This window comes from Hyla sarda, chromosome 5 (assembly GCF_029499605.1).
Source record: "Hyla sarda isolate aHylSar1 chromosome 5, aHylSar1.hap1, whole genome shotgun sequence".
NCBI classification, from domain to species: Eukaryota; Metazoa; Chordata; class Amphibia; order Anura; family Hylidae; genus Hyla; species Hyla sarda.
This window is the reverse complement of record NC_079193.1, coordinates 73,206,304-73,233,169: the sequence shown is the minus strand read 5'-3', so window position 1 is coordinate 73,233,169 and position 26,866 is coordinate 73,206,304. Positions and strand designations below refer to the sequence as shown.

At 41.7% G+C, this 26,866-nt stretch overlaps 1 protein-coding gene across 2 annotated transcripts in view; it reads left to right on the top strand.

Moving 5' to 3' along the window:
- Positions 1-26,866, top strand: part of DLEC1 (DLEC1 cilia and flagella associated protein) — a 90,365-nt gene that overhangs the window by 8,350 nt on the left and 55,149 nt on the right. For both annotated transcript variants that reach the window (XM_056519682.1, XM_056519681.1), the window contains exons 3-14: positions 793-933; positions 3,488-3,644; positions 5,075-5,185; positions 7,567-7,784; positions 9,312-9,532; positions 14,221-14,305; positions 15,494-15,581; positions 18,583-18,756; positions 24,263-24,399; positions 25,633-25,725; positions 26,307-26,397; positions 26,495-26,636. In XM_056519682.1, coding sequence (XP_056375657.1) covers positions 793-933; positions 3,488-3,644; positions 5,075-5,185; positions 7,567-7,784; positions 9,312-9,532; positions 14,221-14,305; positions 15,494-15,581; positions 18,583-18,756; positions 24,263-24,399; positions 25,633-25,725; positions 26,307-26,397; positions 26,495-26,636 — 1,658 coding nt within the window. The remainder of the gene's footprint in view (positions 1-792; positions 934-3,487; positions 3,645-5,074; positions 5,186-7,566; positions 7,785-9,311; positions 9,533-14,220; positions 14,306-15,493; positions 15,582-18,582; positions 18,757-24,262; positions 24,400-25,632; positions 25,726-26,306; positions 26,398-26,494; positions 26,637-26,866) is intronic.

Here is a 26,866-nt window from a genome sequence, read left to right as displayed (position 1 = left end):
ACCTAGATGAATTTTTATGTTTCCTTGTTAGTGTGATGTCCCAGTACAGGATATAGTCCCGTACAGTACTTAGGCCCTGTCAGGTTGAGTCCCTCTGTGTCCTAGGGGCTCTCCTGCAGCGTCTCCCCCATAGTGTTATAGGTATTAAGTATAAAGGACCTTTGAGTTAGTCACATGACAATGTGGTCACATGTTAAATTCACTTGTTTGTTACCCAGAGAGCACCAGCTAACCAGGTGACCTGCAGCCTCCCTTTATAAGAGGGGGAGCCATTACATTCTCTCTCTTCCACCACACTTTCTGCTGAGGTCAAGTTCAGTCCAGATGTCTCAGAGCCAGTGTCCAGCACATCTGGAGGCCTCAAGCCTAAATTACAGCCACAAATCATTAAGTCAAGTCATCTCTGTCTGCTGTCACTATCTTCAGTCAAGTCAAGTCTATTATAGTCAGTGTGGCTGTGCTAAAGTCTATCCAAGTCACTACAAGTCCCAGCAAGCTGCGAGGTCCCCTGTGTTACTGGCCACCTCTCTGGGATCGTGGCCTAGCTGTAAAGACTGCACCATCTGTCTACCTAAGTAAAGCTACCGTTAACCCTAACCTGGTCTTGGACTATTATTACCCTGCCTAACCTAAGGATAGGGTTACCGAGAAAACCACGCCCTGGCGTCACAAACATTTAGGGGTTAATAACACCTGCCCCTGGGCTACAACATCTGCCTCATACACCTCATCACACCCCTGTGGCACACCACATTAGGTTTAGTAATATTTTATGATTTTTGTCTTTTACAGGACATCTCTCATTTATTGACGAGTCTCTTCAAAAATGTATATACTGGAGAAGTCATTGGTAAAGACACAGGAGCCAACCTGATCCGATCAAAGGGAGGAGACAACCCTTACCATCAAAAATTTGTAGAGGACCTTCAGCAGGTAAATTGTATTCCCTGAACACCATAGTCATGTTCAGACATTGCAGATATGTTGTAGATTTTTACAGCAGATTTCACAAAGTGCAGAATAAAGTAAGTAGATAGGAAAAATCTACCCAGGTCTTAGGATATGCTGCAGAGTTACGCAGCCCCTTACGTTGTAGATATCGTCCAGATTTCTGCTGTGGAATCCATTCTTTGCGAAGTGGATTTATGGCTGATGGTAGAAAAATAAAGGTTTCACAATACAGACAAACCAGGCTAAATATGCTCACCATATCCTGTAAGTATATTTGGTTCGCCGGATTTGAAGCTCTAGATCAGTGTTTCTCAACCAGGGTGCCTCCAAGCTGTTGCAAAACTACAACTTCCAGCATGCCCGGACAGCCGAAGGCTGTCCGGGCATGCTGGGAGTTGTAGTTATGCAACAGCTGGAGGCACCCTGGTTGGGAAACACTGTTCTAGATTTTATACTGTAGATTTCAATGTAAACTAGACGACTGGAAGCCAGGCCTGACTGTCAGTTATGCTGGGATTTGAAGGGGGAACGGAGAGACGTGGCAGGCCTGCGGTGCTTCATGGGCTTGGTGACTCTCTGACTCTGAATAAAGTTTTTTTTTGCCATTTTCCAAGCACTGAGATAAAAAAAAAAAGGTTCATGGTGACCTTTGTGGATTCTTATATTGTAAGCAGTTTATATAGCTTGTGGGAGGTAACAGATTTCTTTTAAACTTTGGAGACACATCATATAACCTAAATCTAGGAGCAAAACTTTTCAATTTTTGACAATTTTTTTAATTCTCATTGATAACTATGACACTGAAGCCACAACACAACAAAAACTGCAACATCTACCCAAACCCTAAAGATGCCACTTTCTCCCTTTAGGTAGCCAGGTCCCTTCCTCACTTTCCCCCTTTAGGTAGCCAGGCCCCCCCCCCAGTCGCCACTGTAGCTTTTCATCAGCTGCAGGCCGTCAGACTTCCTACTCCTTGTAAGACCTCTACACCGTACAGTAGCGGAGAGTATGAGGTGCGCCATTAATGGTAGGTAAGGGTTATTAGCTACCCTTCCATGTCAGGGCCAGAATGAAGAAAGGAAAGTTGCTCACTAATTTAGACGAGGAAATAGCGCTGGCTGCCTCCTTCTGACCCTTTGCATTTTCCCGTGTGCTCCAACAGGCTCAGGTGCAGGGGCTCGGCGGGTCCGATGCCCTCCCGCTCCGCGGCGTAGAGTCAGGGACGTCACTTATCAGTGCAGCGCAGAGGACATCGGACCCACCGAGCCACTGCACCTGAGCCTGTCAGAGTGCACGAGGAAATGTACAGCAGAGGGTCAGAGGGGGAGGTTGAATTGAAATGGCACAGGGGAGATCAGAGAGGAAGAATGATGTGGCACAGGTGGTGATAAAGGAGGAAAATAAAATGGCACAGGGGGTGATGAAGGCAAAATTAAATGGTGCAGGGGGATGAAGGGGGAGAAATGATGTGACATGGAGAGGGGGGGTTTAAGGTGGGGAGGAATTAAGTGACATTGGAGGGGGAATGAAGTGGCACAAGAAGGTGATGAAAGGGGGGGGGTTTGGGATCAGGCGAGGAATGAAATTGCACAGTGATAGTAGCCACATTTCTAATGCTGATACTGGACACTGGTATCACATTGTACAATTGGCAGTACAACGAGGGATGTGTCAACACACTATGCGCTTCTAAAATATCTTACCAAAATAAAAAGTTTAGAAAACTCTGGTCCAGAGGATACAAATACAGGTGAATTTGTTAGTCATATGAGTCTCTTGGCCAGAAGTCCAGGCATGCACCCCCCCCCCCACACACACACACACACACATGCCCAGTGCTACCAATGCTTTATTTCAGAATTACATTTTTAAACAAAAGCAAAAGGATCTGAAATTGACTACAATTATACAAAATGTAAATAATGATTGTCCGCGATGACGTTTTTTTTTTCGTTTTTACAATTTGATTCAATGACAGATAAATTGAAAATACATCATATCTTTAATACCATGTGTATAACATTTTAAGTAGTAAATTTGAGTAGCCGTATTTGTCCAGTGATGCAGATGCAAATCATAAAACGTTGCAGTATCTTGTAATACCTTTTTATTGGACGAACAGCATTTTGTAGAGATAAGCTTTCGGGATTCCTCCCTTTATCAAGTCCAAAGCAAATCTAAGCTCACAAGCAAACTTGTGAGCTTAGATTTGCTTTGGATTTGATAAAGGGAGGAATCCCGAAAGCTTATCTCTACAAAATGCTGTTCGTCCAATAAAAAAGGTATTACAAGATACTGCAACATTTTATGATTTGCATCTGCATTTTAAGTATATATATATATATTTAAAATTTATATAGCTATAGCTAGATACGTATTATTACATAATAAATCTTCATGTTCGGATACAATGATATTAATTTTCCAACAGAATTGGATGTTGCCTCCATTAATTCAGATGTATTGTACTCCAGGGATTGTTGACTTTTCACTCCAATATGTTATTTACTGAAAACAATTATTTTTTGGTCTGTAGATTCGTACAGAATATGAGAGCAGAATGGTAGAGTGTGACAAGGTGGAACGTCACATCATTCAGGCTCGTGCTCGAGCTACTGCTCAGGAGGAGCGAATGCTGAACTGTCTGAAGAATGAAGCTGGGGATGCATTACAGAATCTGGGGTTACCCCCTGGTAAGATATCTAAAAACAATTTAGTGGAGATAAAGTTGTACAGTGAAATTTCCCTTAGCGGACACCTCCCAATAGGGGACACCTCCCAATTGCGGACAGTCTTTAATTCCCCGGCAGAGTCCCATAGGACTTAATGTATTTGCACCCTCTGAAAAGGGGACACACCCAATAGGGGAAAAAACACTCGCAATAGGGGAAAAAAAACACCCAATAGGGGACAACCAGGCTTATGTACCGCCCTACCTTGTACACAGGGCTGCCCTCAGGGGGATACAGCCGATACCCCAGTAAGTGGCTCGGGTTCCCAGGAAGCCCTGGCTCCTGCTGGACCCCCTGTAGCAGCCCCAGCACACCCCTTGTGCCAAATCATCCCACCCTGTGCCAAATCATCCCCCTGTGGCAAATCATCCCCCCATGCCAATTCCATCCTCCATTCCCTCATCCCCATGCAAATCATCCCCCCCTGTGCCAAATCATCCCCCCATGCCAATTTATTCCTCCATTCCCTCATCCCCATGCAAATCATCCCCCCTGTGCCAAATCATCCCCCCATGCCAATTCATTCCTCCATTCCATCATCCCCATGCAAATCATTACCCCATTCCCTCATCCCCGTGCCAAATCATCTCCCCATGCCAAATCATTCCTTCATCCCCCTGTTCTTCTTATTGCTTACTTATCCAACAGGCTAGGTAACGCTCCTCTGCGCTTAACTCAATGAGGACAGTGACGGCTGTGAGCAGCGGCGGCTGCCCGAAGTGACAAGTGACGCTCCTCTGCACCTCACTCACCAAGGGTGAAATGATGAGTGATGTATGGAGCGCCACTCGTCACTGCCTGCTGGCCAGGTAAGAAGTAAGAAGGACAGGGGGATGAGGGAATGATTCGGCATTACTTTTCATTATTAATGATATTGTTGAGATTTTTTTTAAAGCCTTATTACAGTGTAAAATTATTTATTTATATTTACCTTGTTATCATGTTTTTTTTTAGATAATTACACTGTGGAGTGAGTACAGAACAGTATTCGGTCATTTAGAAATATGTTTAAGCCTTGTTTCCCAATAGGGGACATCTCCCAATTGTGGACACTTTTTTTATTCCCCGTAAGTGTCCACTATGGGGAGATTATACTGTATTTGGTACTGCTGCAGATAATGGCAAGGCTATTGTATTTTTATATAAGTCATTATTCTTTAAAGCTCATTTATGAATATACAGAATATAAGAGCATATATTTACAGGATGATCAGAACCTTTACAGGATAGCATATAGGAGATGACCTGTAAATCTAATTGACTGACTAATAGCCATAGGGCATAGATTTTATAATATAATATCACCAATAGGCTATGGCTTAACAGAGTTTTGTGGATGATAAAGTGCAGGAGTTGTATATAATACAGTGCTATCATTGTATTCCTTATAGTTGAATCCTATTTTAGATGGTGCGTAGACAATGATCTCCTGAAGAAGCACAAACTCATCTGTCCTGAAGATTACATCACAGACACACAGCCTATTACCAGAGCTCCAAGAGGTATGTACCTTATGAAAACACTTTTAAAGGGATTGTCCAGTCAAATTGATTGTATCCCCTCATCTGGAAATCATTCAATTATGGGTCACCTGTGTGGGTCGAAATTAAAAGTATGAGTTGTGACTGACCAGTCAGGAACTAGCATTTAGAGAATACACAGGAAAGCTGGATAATATCAGAAATGCTCTGAACCAAGTGCTGTTTATTAAAAAAAAAAGCTTCTCATCTTTTATATACCAGACATACGCCAGAGATTATACTGCTTTTGCATACATAGCAAAAAACTAGAAGACACCTACTTACTTGAACAATCATTGGCGACCATCCCAGACATTCTTTAGTTATGTCTTATTAACTAGTCCCCCTCTTTTCGGAGTCATCGACGAACACCAAATAGAACCATCTCTTTTATCTTCTGAAATGTAACTTATTTTTCTAATATATTTTGTACTTCAGATGTTTCAACTGTTTAGTTTCCATATCACCCCTATCGACAGATAGGGAATGACTATCTGATCAGGAGAGGGGGATCTGTTGCTGGGACCACCATGATCTCTGGAATGGGACCCCGACTCTCAGTGCTGAACTTGTGCATCTTCGGCACTCCCATACTAATGAATTAGGCATGTTTCGTCTTTATAACAAACTCCTACTGAGAGCCGGACTGCCATTCCGGAGATCACAGGAGGTCTCAGCAGTAGGACCCCCTCGCAATCAGATACTTATCTCCTATCCTGTAGGTAGGGGATAAGATCATTTTTACCTGACAACCCCTTAAAAGGGGTACTCCACTGGCCAGCATGGAACTAAATGTTCTGGGCATCCACTTGGCAAATGAGGTTCAATGTGGATAAATGTAAAGTTATGCATCTGGGTACTAATAACCTGCATGCATCGTATGTCTTAGGGGGGATTAAACTGGCAGAGTCACTGGTAGAGAAGGATCTGGGTGTACTTGTAGATCACAGACTACAGAATAGCATGCAATGTCAGGCTGCTGCTTCCAAAGCTGGCAGGATATTGTCATGTATCAAAAGAGGCATGGACTCAAGGGACAGGGACATAATACTCCCCCTTTATAGAGCATTGGTACGGCCTCACCTGGAATATGCTGTTCAGTTTTGGTTGCCTGTTCATAAAAGGGACACTGCGGAGTTGGAAAGGGTGCAGAGACGCGCGACTAAACTAATATGGGGCATGGAACATCTTAGCTATGAGGAGCGATTAAAGGAGTTACAATTGTTTAGTCTTGAGAAGAGACGTTTAAGGGGGGATATGATAAACGTATATAAGTATATAAATGGCCCATACAAAAAATATGGAGAAAAACTGTTCCAGGTTAAACCCCCCCAAAGGACGAGGGGGCACTCCCTCCGTCTGGAGAAGAAAAGGTTTAGTCTAAAGGGGCGACACGCCTTCTTTACCGTGAGGACTGTGAATTTATGGAACGGTCTACCTCAGGAACTGGTCACAGCAGGAACAATTAACAGCTTTAAAACAGGGTTAGATACATTCCTAGAACAAAATAACATTAATGCTTATGCAGAATTATAAAACTGCATCCCTTTCCCTTATCCCCTTACACCCTTCACTTCAATTCTCTGATTGGACTTGATGGATGTATGTTTTTTTCAACCATACTAACTATGTAACTATGAACGCTGTTTTTGCGCTGCAGGGGTGGCCACGCCCCATTGTGCCATTGCGCAGCGAAACGCGTTGCATTCTGGTAAAATAAACTCCTTTTAACCGTTCACCTGTTGTGGTTGTTCGGCGCCGATTGAGCCGGGTCCCTTTGAAGCCTTATCCTACATTGCAAAAATCTACCGGAGTCGACCTACCATTATCCTACGCTTACATCATTGTTGTGTATGAAGTTGCACAACCACCCAGGGTCAGCAAGTAATTTGTACAATTATTTCACCACGGGATTCTTACGTTACTACTCTATGGAGCGCCTGTTTCTCTTATTCCTATGGCAGTAAAGGGCATAATCTTTAATATTTGGTGTCCAGTAGGTTACACACCTCTCTACGTCGCAGCATTCTTTGTCTGTAACAGGATCATTAGTGGTGAACCTCCTGATCTCTCCATGCACTGATCATAGAGATAAGTGCAGGAAGGGGACGGAGAGGACTGTGCAGGTGTACTTTGTGCTCAGTGTCTTATTGGGAGAGCCTCAGGACTTTACAGCCATACCCAGAGGTGGGGAGAAAAAAGCTTTTCGGCCACACAACTTAAGGGGGCAGTGGCCACTCGGTTTGTTATGGCAGTGCAGGAGACCAAGTGTAAAATTCTTACATTATAGTTCATAGAAATTATTTTACTGATTTAAAGAGCATCAGTTTGCCAGTGATATTCTCTGTGCTTTTATATTTCAGGATTATCTGAGCCTTCCTTGTATAAAGAGACATTCAGTTTCCACCAACACATTTCTAGAAGCCCTGTGGATGATGGATACTGTGATCCTTCACCTCCAGACATATCTCCAAAGGGTCTTGAAGAAAAGTCCTTATCTAACTTGACTTTATCATCATTGTCCAGCTCTGAAAATATAAGTCAAAGCAAAACAAGAAAGGATAAATGTGACACTAGTAAGGTAAGCCATAGACAAAATCATACACCAGAAAAAAACTCTCTCTCAGTAAGAGAGAAAGTCAGAGTTAAGGCCTATTATACGGGGGATTATCGACTCATTAAAGGGGTATTACAGGCCAAAACTTTTTTTATATATATAAACTGGCTCCGGAAAGTTAAACAGATTTGTAAATTACTTCTATTAAAAAATCTTAATCCTTCCAATAGTTATTAGCTTCTGAAGTTGAGTTGCGGTTTTCTGTCTAACTGCTTTCTGATGACTCACATCCCAGGAGCTGTGCAGTTCCTATGGGGATATTCTCCCATCATGCACAGCTCCCGGGACGTGACATCATCATTGAGCAGTTAGACAGAAAACTTCAGACGCTAATAACTATTGGAAGGATTAAGATTTTTTAATAGAAGTAATTTACAAATCTGTTTAACTTTCCGGAGCCAGTTGACATTTAAAAAAAAGTTTTTGCCTAGAATACCCCTTTAAGGCCAACATTGCTCTGTGTAAAAGGGCCAGCAATAAGCTGAAGAACAAGCGCTTCTTTGTCGGCTGATTGAATAGTTTTGCTGTGCCGAATAAACATGGTCCGTTGGCCGGGCATACGGTATCCCAGTGCAATAGTGGATATGCGGCCGACCGCTAATGGCGGCCCTCCCTGCCTGACGCTCAAATCTTTAATAGGCTCTGTAATCGAGCGCTGATCTATGAGGTTGGTTACAGATGGCCCTTATAAGGGGTTATTCACAAAACCACAAGAAATGTCAACTCAACCACAATTTGTGAATTAACCCTTAGGGTAATGGATCTGTACTTTCTCATTGTGACATTGCCAAAAACTTAAAGGCATCTTGACTATTAAATTTACACTGTTGGAAGTTAGAAAATAATGACCTGTGAGTATGTTCCAAGTGTCACAATGTTGTCAGAGTTGTAGCTGAATTACATATCTAACGCGGGTAGATGCGCCGTATCATATCAGGCAGTAGTATGTAAATTTGCCAATTAGTGCAAGAATATTTAACTAGTTAACTTGGTACTTTCCTACGGGTCGGATTACACGTAGCACATCTGCAGCAGGAATCCTAAGCTGAAATTTTGCTTGCACAGCTAAAAATCTGCAGGCGGAACCCATTGACTTCAATGTATAGCAACATAATCCGCTTGTGTATTTTCCACAAGAGGATTATGTTGCTACTCATTGAGGTCATTGCTACTCATTGTGTTCCGCTTGCAGATTTTCCGCTGCTTAAATTCCACAAGCGTAATTTCAGCTGTGGGAAGCCTGCTATGTGTGACCCTAACAATCATCGGAATCTGCCTTGAAGATTACATCACAGACAAAAAGGCATTCTGGTGTTTAGCTTGACCAAGTCTCACTATACGTAAAGGGGTCATTGTGATCAGTGTGGGACCCAGCAGTAAACTCCTACTGATCAGACACTCATCTCCCATCCTACAGGACAATGGTGAGTGTTGTTGGTGGAAACAGGTTCATATTATGCATCTGTGTAGATAATCTTTTTTATTATCTAGAAATCTACATTATCAAAAAGGAGATCACATAAGATGGAGATGAGTGCAGAAGAAAGAGAAGATGAACGAGCCCGCATTGCACAACTAGAGGAGAGACACAATTTCCTCAAAAATCCCCGCTTTTTACCACCCAGCAGCCAGCATGGAGGACGATCGCTCATTCTTCCAACAAAGAAAAGAGAAATGTTAATATCTGGGAAGACCAGAGTAATTGAGGAGCAGTAAGATATTTCTTAAGCTTAAAGGGGTATTCCAGAAGTGTATTATATTTGACTATGGTACAGGGGCTGTAAAGTTGTGTAGTTCATAATATATTGTCTGTACCTGTGTGTGACGGTTTTCTCACAATTCTTCTGTGATTTTCACCCCATTATTTATTTTTACCAGCATACAAAATGACTGTTGTCTCAGATTTTTCCCAGCTTGCAATGCGGCCAAGACCTGACTCACTAGGCATCTGATGACAGGTAGCCTGTCTGCTTCAATGGGTGGAGCGATCGCTTGGTGGGAGAGAAATCAATCTGCAACTAATGCGACAGCTGTAGGCACCCTGATTGAAAACCACAGGTCCTTTGAATGGAGGCAGCTCATTTATGTTACAATGGGTGGGGTGGCTGATGTGTGGGAGGGAGGAAAATGGAATTCTGGGATTTGTAGTCAATAAAAGAAAAGTCAAACAGGAAATACCAGTTCACAAAAAGCTAGCCACAGTGTTATGAGAATCTCACAACATAGCCATTTAGCCCCAAGACAAGTGCAGATCCTTCCTAAGCGTGTCCATTACTGCCTACCAGGTACGTATTAAAATCACCTCATGGTGGATAACCCCTTTAAAGAAAACCTAAATGGTTCACACTGGTAGTGGTATCATATAATTTATATGTAGCTCACAAAGTAAAGAGCATATTCTCCTAAAATAAACCTCTAGCAAATGTCTTTCAGTTGCCCAGTTCTACTTTCTCCGGCTCCCTGAATCTGTCAAGTCATGCAACAATATATAGACAACATTTTGTCAAAGTTGTCAAATTCACACAAGAGGCTGGGAGGACTGGAAATAATTTTTGAACAGTTAAAAGAAAACTAGAATGTAATTCATAAAGCTCAAATGGGAATATAGCCTGTTCTACATACAGACATATGTCACGCCGAGCGCTCCGGGTCCCTGCTCCCTCCCGGAGCGCTCGCGGCGCTTGTCTGCTTGCAGCGCCCCGGTCAGACCCGCTGACCGGGAGCGCTGCTCTGCTATCACCGGTGGGGATACGATCCGCGTGGCGGGACGTGCCCGCCCGCGGGTCGCATCCCAGTCCTCTCACCTGCTGTCGGGTCCCGGCGCGCGCACGCCGGCTCTCTGAAATTTAAAGGGCCAGTGCACCACTAATTGGTGCCTGGCCCAATCAGTGCTAATCACTCCAAAACATATAAAAACCCACTTCCCTTTCCTGTCCTTGCCGGATCTTGTTGCCTTGTGCCAGTGAAAGTGTGTCCATTGCCTGTGTATCCAGACCCTTGCCGTTGCCCTTGGCTACGAACCTTTGCCGCCTGCCTTGACCTTCTGCTACGTCTGACCTTGCCTTTTGCCTAGTCCTTGTGTACCGCACCTGACTCAGCAGTCAGTGAGGTTGAGTCGCTATTGGGTGGAACGACCTGGGGGTTACCTGCCGCAGCAAGTCCATCCCGCCTTGCGGCGGGCTCTGGTGAAAACCAGTAACCCCTTAGATTCCGTTGCCCTGACCTCACATCACCTCACTGACATAGAGGATCCACTACCTGTGTCATCCCTGCATACCACTCCGGATCCTGACAACATAGACTAAATCTACCCTTTTATTAAGGACAGAAAACCCCACAATGCTCCCTGAAATAAATGATGAAAATCAGACATTGCTTTTGAATTGTCGTTCAACAGAAGCATTTTGAAAAATAAAATAATGAAACTAGCCTGGAAAAAAATGATGGTCCAATGAACTTAATATTTTGTTGTACAACCTTTTCAGGCAGTCACTGTAATCCAGCTATTTCTTTAAAGGGGTACTCCAGTGGGAAACAAGTGCAGAAGTCTCACTGAGAGTTAAAGGGGTACTCCGGTGGAAAAAAAAAATTCTGATCAACTAGTGCCAGAAAGTTAAACAGATTTATAAATTACTTCTATTTAAAAATCGTTTTCCTTCCAGTACTTATCAGCTGCTGTATACTACAGAGGAAGTTGAATAGTTATTTTCTGTCTGACCACAGTGCTCTCTGCTGACACCTCTGTCCATGTCAGGAACTGTCCAGAGCAGGAACAAATTTCCAGAGCAAACTTATCCTGCTCTGGACAGTTCCTGACATGGACAGAGGTGTCAGCAGAGAGCACTGTGGTCAGACATAAAGTAACTATTTAACTTCCTCTGGAGCATAAAGCAACTGATAAGTACTGGAAGGAATACAATTTTTAAATAGAAGTAATTTACATATTTGTTTAACTTTCTGGCATTAGTTGATCAGAATTTTTTTTTTCCACCGGAGTACCCCTTTAACTCTCAGTGAGACTTCTGCACTTGTCTCCAGGTATCTTGGCCCACTCCTTATAAGATTCTGCTCCAGCTGTCTCAGGTGTGAAGGTGTCTTCTCCAGACTGAATGCTTCACCTCCTTCCACAGATGTTCAATAGGATTCAGATCAGGGCTCATATAAGCCACTTCAGAATAGTCCAGTGTTTTGCCCTTAGTCATTCTTGGGTGTTTTAGCTGTGTGTTTTGGGTCATTATTCTGTTGAAGGACCCATGACTTGTGACTAAGACCTAGCTTCCTGATACGGAGCAGCACGTTTTGCTCCAGAATGTCTCCTTCAATCTTCACAGTGGTCCAAGATACCTGGAGACAAGTGCAGAAGTCTCATTGAGAGTTACAGAAATCGCTGAATTGCAGCGACTGCCTCGAAAGGTTGTGCAACAAAATATCAGGTTCATTATTTTGTTTTTTAAAATGATTCTGTTGATCCGCAATTCAAAAGTAATGTCTGCTTTACATCAGTTAATTTTATATAATAAATATACAAACAGTATATACTTGAGTATTACCCGTTCCGAATATAAGCCGAGGCCCCTAATTTCACCCCAAAAACCTAGGAAAAGTTATTGACTTGACTATAAGCCTAGGGTGGGAAATACATCATCCCCCCATGTCATCATCCCCCCTGTCATCATCCAGACCCCCGTCATTAACACCCCCATCATCATCACCCCCGTCATTATCACCCTCATCATTATCACCCTGTCATTATCACCCCGTCATCATCCCCCTCGTCATCATCCCCGTCGTCATCATCCCCCTCGTTATCATCCCCCTCGTCATCATCCCCCCCTTCATCATCACCACCTGTCAATCCCTTCGTCCCTTCATTATCCAGACCCCCCTTTTGTTTTCTACTCACCTCCCGAGGGTGAGCTGGTCCGGGCCGTCCATATTCGGCCATCTATGCTGCAGGGACTGTCCAGTGGGGAAAGTTAGTCGTTCCAGGCTGTCCATCTTCACCGGGAGGCCCTCTTCTCCGCTCCGGGATGGCCTCGGACTAGTGACGTTGCGTTGACGACGACTTGCAGGGACGTCCGTGCGCAGTAGACGTCCGTGACATCCCTGCACATGAACGTCCCTGTGCGGTGGCGTCAATGCAGCGTCACTAGTTCGGGGCCGGCCCGGAGCGGAGAAGAGGGCCTCCCAGTGAAGATGGACAGCCCGGAACGACTAACCCTCCCCACCGGATGGTCCCTGCAGCATAGATGGATGGCCAGGCCCATCCCCTCACACCTAAGCTAAAATTGTTCACTCGAGTATGAGCCGGGGCATTTTCAGTACGAAAAATCATGCTGAAAAACTCGGCTTATACTCGAGTATATACGGTATGTAGATATATAGGCCCAGATTTATCAAACGTGTGAGAGAAAAAGCGGAGTGATTTTTCCACAGCGACCAATCACAGCTCAGCTTTCACTTTACCAGAGCTCGTTGTCTGAGCTGTGATTGGTTGTTGTGGAAAAATCACTCCACTTTTTCTCTCACACAGTTTGATAAATCTGGGCCATAGGTTTTATTTCTACACTGTTAACAGTGTTGCAGATTTTTGCCACATCTTTGTATATTACATTATTTACAAATGTTTTTTCAACTCCTTAAAGGAGTAGTGCAGCAAAAAAGAACTTATCCCCTATCCAAAGAATAAAGGATTAGTTATAGATCGCGGGGGGGGGGGGGGGGGGGTTCGAGTGCTGGGAATTGGCCATTCTGATCCCCCCAGGAAGCCGCAGCCGACATACCACCCCCTCCATGTATCTCTATGGGACACAGTGAAGGGGCGTGTTGGCCGCCGATCCTTGCAGGGGTCAGCACGCCCCCTTCTAGCAGACTACCAGGGCCATGTTCAGGAGATCGCGGGGGATCCCAGCAGTCGCACCCCCAGTGATCTATAACTTATTCCCTATCCTTTGGATAGGGGATAAGTTATTTTCACTACAGAGATCCTTTAAAGTGATTTCTCTTCACCATTAGCATGTGTACAAAGCTGGTGTCTCACCACATCAACTATTAGAGCAGCGTTTCCCAACCAGGGTGCCTCCAGCTGTTGCAAAACTACAACTCCCAGCATGCTGGGAGTTGTAGTTTTGCAACAGCTGGAGGCACCCTGGTTGGGAAACACTGCATTAGAGGATATAAGGTCATAACGGGAGGACCCAATGTACATAATTGTGCTTAATGTCCCTGTTAATGTGCATTTGTAGAGTCCCAATGGACAAATTGTAATGCAGTATAGAAAGCAAGAAACCTTTAAAAATTTTAGCTCTGCTTTGAGTCTAGAGGCCCAAGCACATATACTCTTCTCTGTAAGCCTGGCTTATAGAAATGTCCTTTTACTTCATTTTCCTTATTTCTTTAGTGATGCAAATGAACCAGTCCCAGTGTTCCTGGCAAATCCTCCCATTGTATTCTTCCCCGAGTATGAAGTGGGACAGATATATGAAGTGAGTTATGTAATCATGTTATCCATAACATGTACTTATGATGTTCTCTTTATGCAATTTTATACACGTGCCCATACATTTGCTCATTGGCTGATCAGTGGGTCTGTTACACAGGACAGTATTCCTCTTTTTGCACAATAATCACCCCATGTAATAGGGCTCTTATTGTGCAAAGGGGGGAGCCTCATTTATTGATCATGCCATGGCAAGGAAGCTCAATGTATGAATATCAATAATAAATAATAGTTTTATTGTTTTTCTTGATGTTTATCATCATATCTTATATAGTTTAGAAATCAGCAACTTCAGTAGTTAAATGGGCCTAAACATGTAGCCAGTGACCAAATTTTCAGATCCTACAAGGAAAAAGGGTTAAAGGGGTATTCCAGGAAAAACCTTTTTTTTATATATATATATCAACTGGCTCCAGAAAGTTAAACAGATTTGTAAATTACTTCTATAAAATTTTTTTTAACCCTTCCAATAATTATCAGCTGCTGAAGTTTAGTTGTTCTTTTCTGCCTGGCAACAGTGCTCTCTGCTGACATCTCTGCTTGTCTCGGGAACTGCACAGAGTAGAAGAGGTTTGCTATGGGGATTTTCTTCTACTCTACTCTCTGTCATCAGAGAGCACTTAGACAGAAAAGAACAACTCAACTTCAGCAGCTCATAATTAAGATTTTTTAATAGAAGTAATTTACAAATCTGTTTAACTTTCTGGAGCCAGTTGAGATATATATTCCTGGATAACCCCCTTAGCAAACTTAAACGGGTACTCCAGTGGATTTTTTTTTTTTTTTAAATCAACTGGTGCCAGGAACTGTCCAACGCAGGAACAAATCCCCATTGCAAACTTATCCTGCTCTGGACAGCTTCTGATATGGACAGAGGTGTCAGCAGAGAGCACTGTGGTCAGACAGAAAATAACTATTTAACTTCCTCTGGAGAATACAGCAACTGATAAGGACTGGAAGGATTACAATTTTTAAATCTGTTTAACTTTCTGGCACCATTTGATTTAAAAAAAAAAAATTCCACCGGAGTACCCCTTTAAGGTGTTTTCCTTTAAAAATATTGTCATTTGATATGGAGATATGTGTAAGTTGGAAAGAGCATGTACGAAGTCATTCAGAAACTTGACTGGTGTGTTAGAATAGAACTAATTCAGTCTCCTTTTCTTGTATGAAGATGACAGTAGAGCTGAGAAATATGACAGCGTCAAGTCGCCATGTCAGGGTGATCCCTCCTTCATCGCCATATTTCTCTATAGGCCTTGGTAAGTCAGCAGACAGTTTTGACATGTCACATGTAAAAGATATTATTACATATTTTATATCCATAGTTGTTATTAATGAGGTCAACGAGGGGCTGAATATCCCATATACTACTTATGCAGCAGAGTAGGATGGTGTAAGTAATATTCAGCCAAAACCTTTTAATATTGTGATATATTAAATGTATGTCACTTCAATATCGGGGCCAGTGATAAGTGCCCTGGACTTGAATTGTCAACAGCAACAAAATGGGTGTATGTGTGTGCATGTGTATAACTGTGTGTATGTATATGTGTGTGCATGTGTATAACTGTGTGTATGTATATGTGTGTGCATGTGTATAACTGTATGTATGTATATGTGTGTGCATGTGTATAACTGTATGCATGTATATGTGTGTGCATGTGTATAACTGTATGTATGTATATGTGTGTGCATGTGTATAACTGTATGTATGTATATGTGTGCGCATGTGTATAACTGTAAGTATGTATATGTGTGTGCATGTGTATAACTGTGTGTATGTATATGTGTGTGCATGTGTATAACTGTATGTATGTATATGTGTGTGCATGTGTATAACTGTATGTATGTATATGTGTGTGCATGTGTATAACTGTATGTATGTATATGTGTGCGCATGTGTATAACTGTAAGTATGTATATGTGTGTGCATGTGTATAACTGTGTGTATGTATATGTGTGTGCATGTGTATAACTGTATGTATGTATATGTGTGTGCATGTGTATAACTGTATGTATGTATATGTGTGTGCATGTGTATAACTGTATGTATGTATATGTGTGCGCATGTGTATAACTGTAAGTATGTATATGTGTGTGCATGTGTATAACTGTATGTATGTATGTATATGTGTGTGCATGTGTATAACTGTATGTATGTATATGTGTGTGCATGTGTATAACTGTATGTATGTATATGTGTGTGCATGTGTATAACTGTATGTATGTATATGTGTGTGCATGTGTATAACTGTATGTATGTATATGTGTGTGCATGTGTATAACTGTATGTATGTATATGTGTGTGCATGTGTATAACTGTATGTATGTATATGTGTGTGCATGTGTATAACTGTATGTATGTATATGTGTGTGCATGTGTATAACTGTATGTATATGTGTGTGCATGTGTATAACTGTATGTATGTATATGCGTGTGCATGTGTATAACTGTGTGTATGTATATGTGTGTGCATGTGTATAACTGTATGTATGTATATGTGTGTGCATGTGTATAACTGTATGTATGTATATGTGTGTGCATGTGTATAACTGTATGTATATGTGTGTGCATGTGTATAACTGTATGTATGTATATGTGTGTGCATGTGTATAACTGTATGTATGTATATGTGTGTGCATGTGTATAACTGTATGTATGTATATGTGTGCGCATGTGTATAACTGTAAGTATGTATATGTGTGTGCATGTGTATAACTGTATGTATGTATATGTGTGTGCATGTGTATAACTGTATGTATGTATATGTGTGTGCATGTGTATAACTGTATGTATGTATATGTGTGTGCATGTGTATAACTGTATGTATGTATATGTGTGTGCATGTGTATAACTGTATGTATGTATATGTGTGTGCATGTGTATAACTGTATGTATGTATATGTGTGTGCATGTGTATAACTGTATGTATGTATATGTGTGTGCATGTGTATAACTGTATGTATGTATATGTGTGTGCATGTGTATAACTGTATGTATGTATATGTGTGTGCATGTGTATAACTGTATGTATGTATATGTGTGTGCATGTGTATAACTGTATGTATATGTGTGTGCATGTGTATAACTGTATGTATGTATATGCGTGTGCATGTGTATAACTGTATGTATGTATATGCGTGTGCATGTGTATAACTGTATGTATGTATATGTGTGTGCATGTGTATAACTGTATGTATGTATATGTGTGTGCATGTGTATAACTGTATGTATGTATATGCGTGTGCATGTGTATAACTGTATGTATGTATATGCGTGTGCATTTAAAGTATATGTATAAGGTTATTATAAAGCGTAGTAAACTAATCCCCCCATATGCATTTAAGTCCATCTGTCCTCTGAAGGCATATGTACAAATGGGGACCCCCAAGAGCCGCTCTAGACTAATCAAGCCGTCTTTGTATTAAATGACGACCATTTGTGTTCTGTTGTTGGGGATTGAGGGGAGGCATAAAAATTGGGATGAGTAAACACTGGCTTTGTATGTTTTTGTCTATACTGACTTTGTACACTTGTGCTCATTTTTTGCTATTCTGATTTGTACAGAGCTTTTTTGAATAAAGAAAATACTTTATTAAACAAAACAAATGTAATAAATTGACCACCATTCATCAAGCAGATGCTTGATGGAAAATGTAGTATTAAAGGGGTTATCCAGGAAAAAAGTTTTTTTTTATATCAACTGGCTCCAGAAAGTTAAACAGATTTGTAAATTACTTCTATTAAAAAATCTTGATCCTTTCAATAATTATCAGCTGCTGAAGTTGAGTTGTTCTTTTCTGTCTGGCAACAGTGCTCTCTGCTGACATCTCTGCTTGTCTCGGGAACTGCACAGAGTAGAAGAGGTTTGCTATGGGGATTTGCTTCTAAACTGGGCGGTTCCCGAGACACGTGTCATCAGAGAGCACTTAGACAGAAAAGAACAACTCAACTTCAGCAGCTCATAAGTACTGAAAGGATTAATATTTTTTAATAGAAGTAATTTACAAATATGTTTAACTTTCTGGAGCCAGTTGATATATAAAAAAAAGTTTTTCCCTGGATAACCCCTTTAAATATAGCGAAAGTTGCAGGGGAAATGCCTGGCTTGCCATGGATTCAGATCTGTATAGAAAGTAAAAAATGGCGTTCGAAGTTTAATAAATTATAACAATGCGTGAAATATCTTTACCAAGTTTCTATAACAGGCAGTTTGCGTTGTAATGTTTTATCTCTCTGTATCATTTCTGTTCATTTAGGAAAGTTTCCTGGAGAAGGAGGGATTGTGGCCCCTGGAATGAGCTGCCATTATACAGTACGATTTGTTCCCGATTCTTTGGCAGATTTTGAGGACTTTATACTGGTGGAAACCCAAGCTCCATACCCTGTCTTAGTTCCTATTGAAGCAAGGAGGCCACCTCCGATACTAACGTGTAATGCATTTTATATAAAGTACTAAATCAGTAGTGTAATGAAGTAATATTGAGTAATGAAATTCATTGAGCAAGTGTATATTGGGATATGAGGAATACGTAAGTACAGAAGGTGGTGGCACATTTTATTTTGGAAATGAAATCTATGAGCAGGCATGGATTTGTGGCAGAATTTGTTACTGTTCCAGTTATTCTAAATGAGAAGTCTGGTGCTACATCTCCATCAGCTTTATTATAGAATGCTATTTATTTAAAAATTATAACTTTTTACCAGTACAGTTTATGCCTGTGGGCCTACAGTGTGTCTTTATGTTGTAGCTAGACTACCGTATTTTTCGCCCTATAAGACGCTCCGGCATATAAGACGCACCCAATTTTAAAGGATGAAAATCTAGAAAAAAAAGATTCTGAACCAAATACAATGTAAAGTATAGGACAGTGATCTTCAACCTGCGGACCTCCAGATGTTGCAAAACTACAACTCCCAGCATGCCCGGACAGCCAACGGCTGTCCGGGCATGCTGGGAGTTGTAGTTTTGCAACATCTGGAGGTCCGCAGGTTGAAGACCACTGGTATAGGAGGTAATACTCACGTGTCCCCGCCGCTCCGGACCCCTCACCGCTGCCCTGGATGTCTCCCTCCATCGCTGTCGCTGCGTCCCCGTGGTAACCCCGTCGCTCCGGAAGTTTCTGCTGCCCGGTATCCTCGCTCTCCGTCGCCGCCATCACGTCGCTATGCACGCCACTCCTATTGGATGACGGGACGACGTGATGACGACGAAGGAGATCCCGGCACGGAGCAGACACCGAGGAGGGAGGTAAGGTCCCTCCCGGTGTCCTGTAAGCTGTTCGGGACGCCGCGATTTCACAGCGGGCGGTCCCGAACAGCCAGACTGAGTAGCCGGGTTAGTGTTACTTTTGTTTCAGACGTGGCGGTCAGCTTTGATCGCCGTGTCTGAAGGGTTAAAGGGATATTCCAGGCCAAAACTTTCTTTTATATATCAACTGGCTCTGGAAAGTTAAACAGATTTGTAAATTACTTCTATTAAAAAATCTTAATCCTTCCAATAGTTATTAGCTTCTGAAGTTGAGTTGTTGTTTTCTGTCTAACTGCTCAATGATGATGTCACATCCCGGGAGCTGTGCAGTTCCTATGGGGATATTCTCCCATCATGCACAGCTCCCGGGACGTGACATCATCATTGAGCAGTTAGGCAGAAAATGTCAGATGCTAATAACTATTGGAAGGATTAAGATTTTTTAATAGAAATGATTTACAAATCTGTTTAACTTTCCGGAGCCAGTTGATATATATAAAAAAGTTTTTGCCTGGAATACCCCTTTAATACAGGGCATCACCGCGATCGGTGATGTCCTGTATTAGCCGCGGGTCCCGGCCGTTGATGGCCGCGGGGACCGCCGCGATAGGACAGGGTTTTAATGTGTATTTGCCGTATAAGACGCACCAGCTATTCCCCCCCCAGTTTTGGGGAAGAAAAATTGCGTCTTCTACAGCGATAAATACAGTATGTTGTGAGATAAAAGATATCACTCTGAACTTCTCCCATTATAATAGCTTCTGGCAGATCCATGGACATCAGGTACATAATTCACTGACAATATTCTGCACCTTGTTTCCTCAACTTAGCAAATACTTTTCCTTTCAGAATAAAAAAAGGAGAAATATTAAAAATGACAGTAATATAAATTTCCACAGGACAAAGCCAGGAAGGAACAGGATATTAAAATACCCCAGTGGCGTTCAGCGCGTCTGTTTCCGTGCATTTGAATCAGTATTCAGCTCTATTTATTTAACTCCTCATGAACTTTAAAACATTTTTTTATTAAAGAGGAGCAATACTAAAAAAATATAATAACAGTTATACAGGCAGGGGTGTAAACAATGTCCCTCTGTTAATAGTTCTATTATATTTGGGAGGGAATCGCATAGCATGCAGCACTGTTTTCCCATCAAAACAACAGACGCTAGGACAAAGCCTTAAGGACCCCGTTATAAGTCCTGGGGGTCTGATACCTGCTGCTGGTGGTCGATGTTTGGTGGGTCTTGCACTGCCATCTCAAGTTTCTGTTATAAAGCTGTAAACGGATACGCTTGGGCCCCAATGCGAAACTCTTTAGGACACCTCTACTATGTGGCATTTATCATACTGGTGTTTTATGTGGCATAGTGGCCTGTGGTCCCTAAAAGTATGAGGGCCCAGCAGGTACTGCACCCCCTATAGCTATGCCCCTATATACAAGCATGCCGACTATAACCATACATATATATATAACTTTTGTATTCTTATTGTAACAACATTGCAGTCTGTGTAAAATGTCTGCTCTTAAAGGGGTACTCCGGTGAAAAACTTTTTTTTTTTTTTTTTTTTAAATCAACTGGTGCCAGAAAGTTAAACAGATTTGTAAATTACTTCTATCAAAAAATCTTAATCCTTCCAGTACTTATTAGCTGCTGAATACTACAGCGGAAATTATTTTCTTTTTGAAACACAGAACTGTCTGCTGACATCACGAGCACAGTGCTCTCTGCTGACATCTCTGTCCATTTTATGAACTGTCCAGAACAGCATATGTTTGCTATGGGGATTTCCTTTTACCCTGGACAGTTCCTAAAATGGAAAGAGATGTCAGCAGAGAGCCATGTGCTCATGATGTCAGCAGAGAGCTCTGTGTTCCAAACGAAAAGAATTTCCACTGTAGTATTCAGCAGCTAATAAGTACAGGAAGGATTAAGATTTTTTAATAGAAGTAATATACAAATCTGTTTAACTTTCTGGCACCAGTTGATTTAAAAAAAAAAGTTTTTCACCGGCGTACCCCTTTTTTCACCGGAGTACCCCTTTAAGTGACCCCATAAATAAATCACACTTCCTTTATGTTATATAGTGTCAACATATTCTGCAGCTCTGTAAAACGCTTGTCATCACACAAATCAGTCCCAGTCCCCATTGGGGCTCACCATCTAAATCCCAAATTCACCTTTCAGTATGTTTTGCAATGTGGTAGAAAACTGAGGTACCCAGAGGAAACCCATGCAAAGAGGAACAGGAAGAACATACAAACTCCTTGCAGATGTTGTGTTTGGTTGGCTGACAGTTAAAGGGGCAGGAGGAAATAAAAATGTTTTTAAATCAACCGGTGCCAGAAAGTTATACAGATTTGTAAATTACTTCTTTTAAAAAAATTATTAAAAAAAAAAAAAAGTCTTTCAGTACTTATCAGCTGCTGTATGTTCCAGGGAAAGTTGTGTCTGACACAGTGCTCTCTGCTGCCACCTATGTCTGTGTCAGAAACTCTCCAGAGCAAGAGAGGTTTGCTATGGGGATTTGTTCATGCTTGAGATAAATTCCAACACAGACAGAGGTGGCAGCAGTGAGCACCGTGGTCAGTCTAAGAAGAACTACACAACTTCCTCTTGAGTATACAGCATCAAAATTTGGGCACCCCAGGTACAAATTTGTATTAATGTGCATAAAGAAGCCAAGGAAAGATGGAAAAATCTCCAAAAGGCATCAAATTACAGATTAGACATTCTTAAAATATGTTAACAAAAATTAGATTTTATTTCCATCATTTACACTTTCAAAATAACAGAAAACAAAAAAATGGCGTCTGCAAAAGTTTGTTGCACCCTGCAGAGTTAATATCTTGTACTGCCCCCTTTGGTAAGTATCACAGCTTGTAAACGCTTTTTGTAGCCAGTCAAGAGTCTTTCAATTCTTGTTTGAGGTATCTTTGCCATTCTTCCTTACAAAAGTCTTCCAGTTCTTTGAGATTTCTGGGCTGTCTGTCGCGCACTGCTTTTTTAAGGTCTATCCATAGATTTTCAATTATGTTGAGGTCAGGAGATTGTGAAGGCCATGGCAAAACCTTCAGTTTACGCCTTTTGAGGTGTTTTTAGGATCATTATCCATTTGTAGAAGCCATCCTCTCTTTAACGTCAGCTTTTTCACAGATGGCATCAAGTTAGCATCCCAAATTTGCCTAAATTTTATTGAATCCATTTTTCCTTCTACTCGTGAGATGTTCCCTGTGCCACTGGCTGTAATACAACCCCAAAGCATGATTGATCTACCCCCATGCTTAACAGTTGGACAGAGGTTCTTTTCATTAAATTCTGTTCCCCTTCTTCTCCAAACGTACCTTTGCTCATTCTGGCCAAAAAGTTTAATTTTAACCTCACCAGTTCACAGAACTTGTTTCCAAAATGCATCAGGCTTGTCTGTATGTTCATTTGCAAAGTTCAAACGCAGATTTTTGTGGTGAGGACGTAGGAGAGGTTTTCTTCTCTTCCATGAAGACCATATTTGTACAAGTATCTCTTTATAGTGGAATAGTGTACCACAACTCCAGTGTCTGCCAGATCTTTCTGGAGGGATTGTGCAGTCAAACGTGGGTTTTGATTTGTTTTTCTCACAATCCTGCGAGCTGTTCTGTCTGATATTTTTCTTGGTCTTCCAGATCTTGCTTTAACTTCCACTGTTCCTGATGACTGCCATTTCTTAATTACATTCCGAACAGAGGATATTGACATCTGAAAACATTTTGCTATCTTCTTATAGCCTTCTCCAGCTTTGTGAGCGTCAACTATTTTCAGTTTCAGATTTCTAGACAACTGCTTAGAGGAACCCATGGTGCTGATTGTTGGGGCAAGGTCAGATGAGTCTGGGCATTTAAAACCTTTGAGATTGACATCACCTGGTCTTCCCAGATGATGATTGAGAACAATCCATGACACTGGCAGGTCTCAGCTTTGCAAAGGGGGCAGTGCATGCTATAAATTCTGCAGGGTGCCCAAACTTTTGCAGATGCATTTTTTTGTTTTCTGTTATTTTGAAAGTGTAAATGAAGGAAATAAAATCTAACTTTTTGACATATTATAAGAATGTCTAATCTGTAATTTGATGCCTTTTGGAGATTTTTCCATCTTTCCTTGGCTTCTTTATGCACATTAATACAAATTTTTACCTGGGGTGCCCAAACTTTTGATCCCCACTGGCAATTTAAGATTTTTAAGAAGTGTTTACAAATATGTATAACTTTCTGGCACCAGTTGATTTGAAAACATTTATTTCCCTCTGGAGTACCCCTTTAAGCCATCATGCTGCCCATGAAGCCTTATCCCCCTTTCTGGAAATGCTGATTACATCTGCATTGGCTGCTTAGTGTGTGCGGCCAACGCCTACAACTCCCAGGGTTCCTTATTTGCCCTGCTCCATGCCTTAATCCTTCCCAACCTGTATGCCCTGTATGCCCTGCAATGTACATAAGCCAGTGCCCAAAACAAGGCATGTCATGAGAACATGCGCACTGGACGCTCTATTGCGTTCTTTTCTGCGCTGTGTTCTCTTGATACAAGGCCAATGACATGATATTGTAATGGAATTCTGAGTTAGTTGGGGTCATGCTATGTACCTTTTAAAACCCTTCATTAGATATAGCACTTTTTGTTTTCTAGATTACATATTGGTTGTGTCTTGTACAGTGCCCCGGACTCTGGATTGTGGTCCTTGCTTAGTTGGTGGAGTGAAGCTCATTGAATGCCTCTGCAGAAATGAAGGTTTCAGCCGTGGAAGGTTCTGTATTATGCCCAAAAGCATCTGGCCCCCTGCAAATTTCAGAGTATGTTTATGTACTTACTTTTTATAATTGTTCCATAACTAACTTTTGTCCTTTCAACCATTTTTTGTTCACATGGCGTAGAATGAAGGCTAAAAATTAATTTATTGTTTATTCATATCTGCAGTATGTTTTTAATATTTGTTTGAGTTTGTTTAAAAAAAAAACAACAACAAAAAAAACAGCCTAATACTATACACTCAGTATACAAATCTAAGAAGTAAAAAAAAAAAAAAAAAAAAAAAACACCATGTGCACTGTGGATTGTTTTCCTATTGAATTCAACATAGTTTAATGGTTGACACATTAGAGATGTAAAACCAAGGCCATATTTACCATTATATACCCATGGTCCTGTCTGTAGGGCAGCAGTATTCAGGGGGGCAGCATTTTAGTGAGTAAAAAAAAAAAGTATACTTTTGTCCTAGCTGCTGCCACCACATTGCTGTGGCCTAGAGGAAAAAAAAGAAACAGTTTACCCCTTTAGTTGAATCTATATGGGTCAAAATTGCTGCAAGTTGTACCTAGATTTGCAACTATTCTTTAGGTTGTGCATTTGTGACTTTTTGTCTATAGGGGTGAGATCCACCATGAACCTGCAACAATATATGCAAGTAACACATGCAGTTTATGTGGCAGCCACTGGGTGTGGCATGGTACATGACTCGGGGTGGTGAGATGTATCACTTTGTGACGCCAGGGCACCGTTAACCTACATGGTCCGAGGTTAGGACAGCTTTTCCTGGGCCAGGCGCAGGATAATAAATACACCAATGCCGGGTTACGGATAACTGTCTTTACTGAGGCAGGAGTAGATGTTACAATCCTCACAGTGTAGATTAGGGTAAATGAGATGCAGAGTAACCCTTGGGAGCCCTGTAGACTTGCTGTGTCTTGTAGTATTTTACTTGGGATTTTAGAGTTGATCCTGAGGCCTCCCACGCTGACAGTTTGTGCTGCATATTTGTGACAGATGCGCATGAAAAATTTCTGCCTCATGGAATCCCCCTTTTTGTCACTGATACCCGGTTTCCCTGTGTACATATTATAATATGCTGCCCTACATTAGGCCAATAGGTTTTGAGGGGTTGTAGCTTGGTGGCGAATCCTACTATTGCACCTGAGTGCATTTGAATCTTTCCCTGGAAACTCAAACAATCCAAACCTCTTTTTAATATAAATAGAATGTAAGACCAGTCATTAAACATAAGATAATGTATGTTTTTCTGTGTTCAGACTGTGGCAAATGCTGGATTTGTGGAGCAGCTACCATTTTGCATTCGACCTGCCTCGTTTGAATTATATCCTGGACAAGAAACCATTATCGAGGTCAGTAACAAGTGCGTTAATTATTCTCCTGGTTGCTCAACAGACGCAGGTTTATAATATTGATTTACATTAAAGGGGTTATCCGGCCAAAGACATCTTATCCCCTATCCAAAGGATAGGGGATAACATGTCTGATCGCAGGCGGGCCCAGAGGCAGACCCCCTGTGATCAGACATCTTATCCCCTATCCTTATACTCTGATCACGGGGGGGTCCCAGAGGCGGGTCCCCAGAAATCAGACATCTTATCCCCCATCTCCTTGCAGCACCCGCATTCTATGCAAGGCTGTGTCTCCAGTCTCGGAAAGCTCTTTGCTTCTGGGACTGGGGAGGTAACGTAACACCACGCCCCCTCCATTCATGTCTATGGGAGGGGGCGTAACGACAGTCACGCCCCCTCCCATAGACATGAATGGAGGGGGCGTGGTGTTACGTCACGAGGGGGGTGGCGTTACATCATGTCCCCAGTCCCAGAAACAAAGTGCTTTCCAAGACTGGAGACGCAGCCTTGCATAGAATGCGGGTGCTGCTTATTGGACGGATAACCCCTTTAATATTATTGAATATATTATCTTTTTTCAGGTTGTCTTCTTCCCTTCATCTTCTGAGACCTACAGCCAGGTTTTTGCGATTGTTTGCGATAACTGCCAAGTGAAGGACATCACATTAACAGGTGGGCTATATATAAATACTGAATTATGTACAAAGACTTGTTTAACAGTTTGCTATACACCAATTCTCCTTTTGTCCTGTTTTTTTGGGGGGCGAAGGATATGGACAACTTTTAGGTTTGCAGCTGGTTTCTGTCAGTGAGGACAAGAGTATTCCTGTTTCTACTGAACATTTAGTACAGTTTCAGAGTACAAATGTACATTCAACAGAGAAGAAGAGCATTGCTGTTAGAAACACAACGTAAGTACACTAACTTTTTGGAGTGAATTCCTTCTTTCAGACTGGATATTTTATACTGAACAGGGGCCCCGTAAGATCATAGCTAGGGATACAGGGAACAATGCATCTCTCCCTAGGTCCAATTGCCGATCCCCATATCTGCTAATAATGCAGTCAGGGGTGTAGCTATAGCAAGCATGTCAAACTCAAAGGCTAACATGAGCCAAAAAAACAAGGTTTAAGTTAATGTG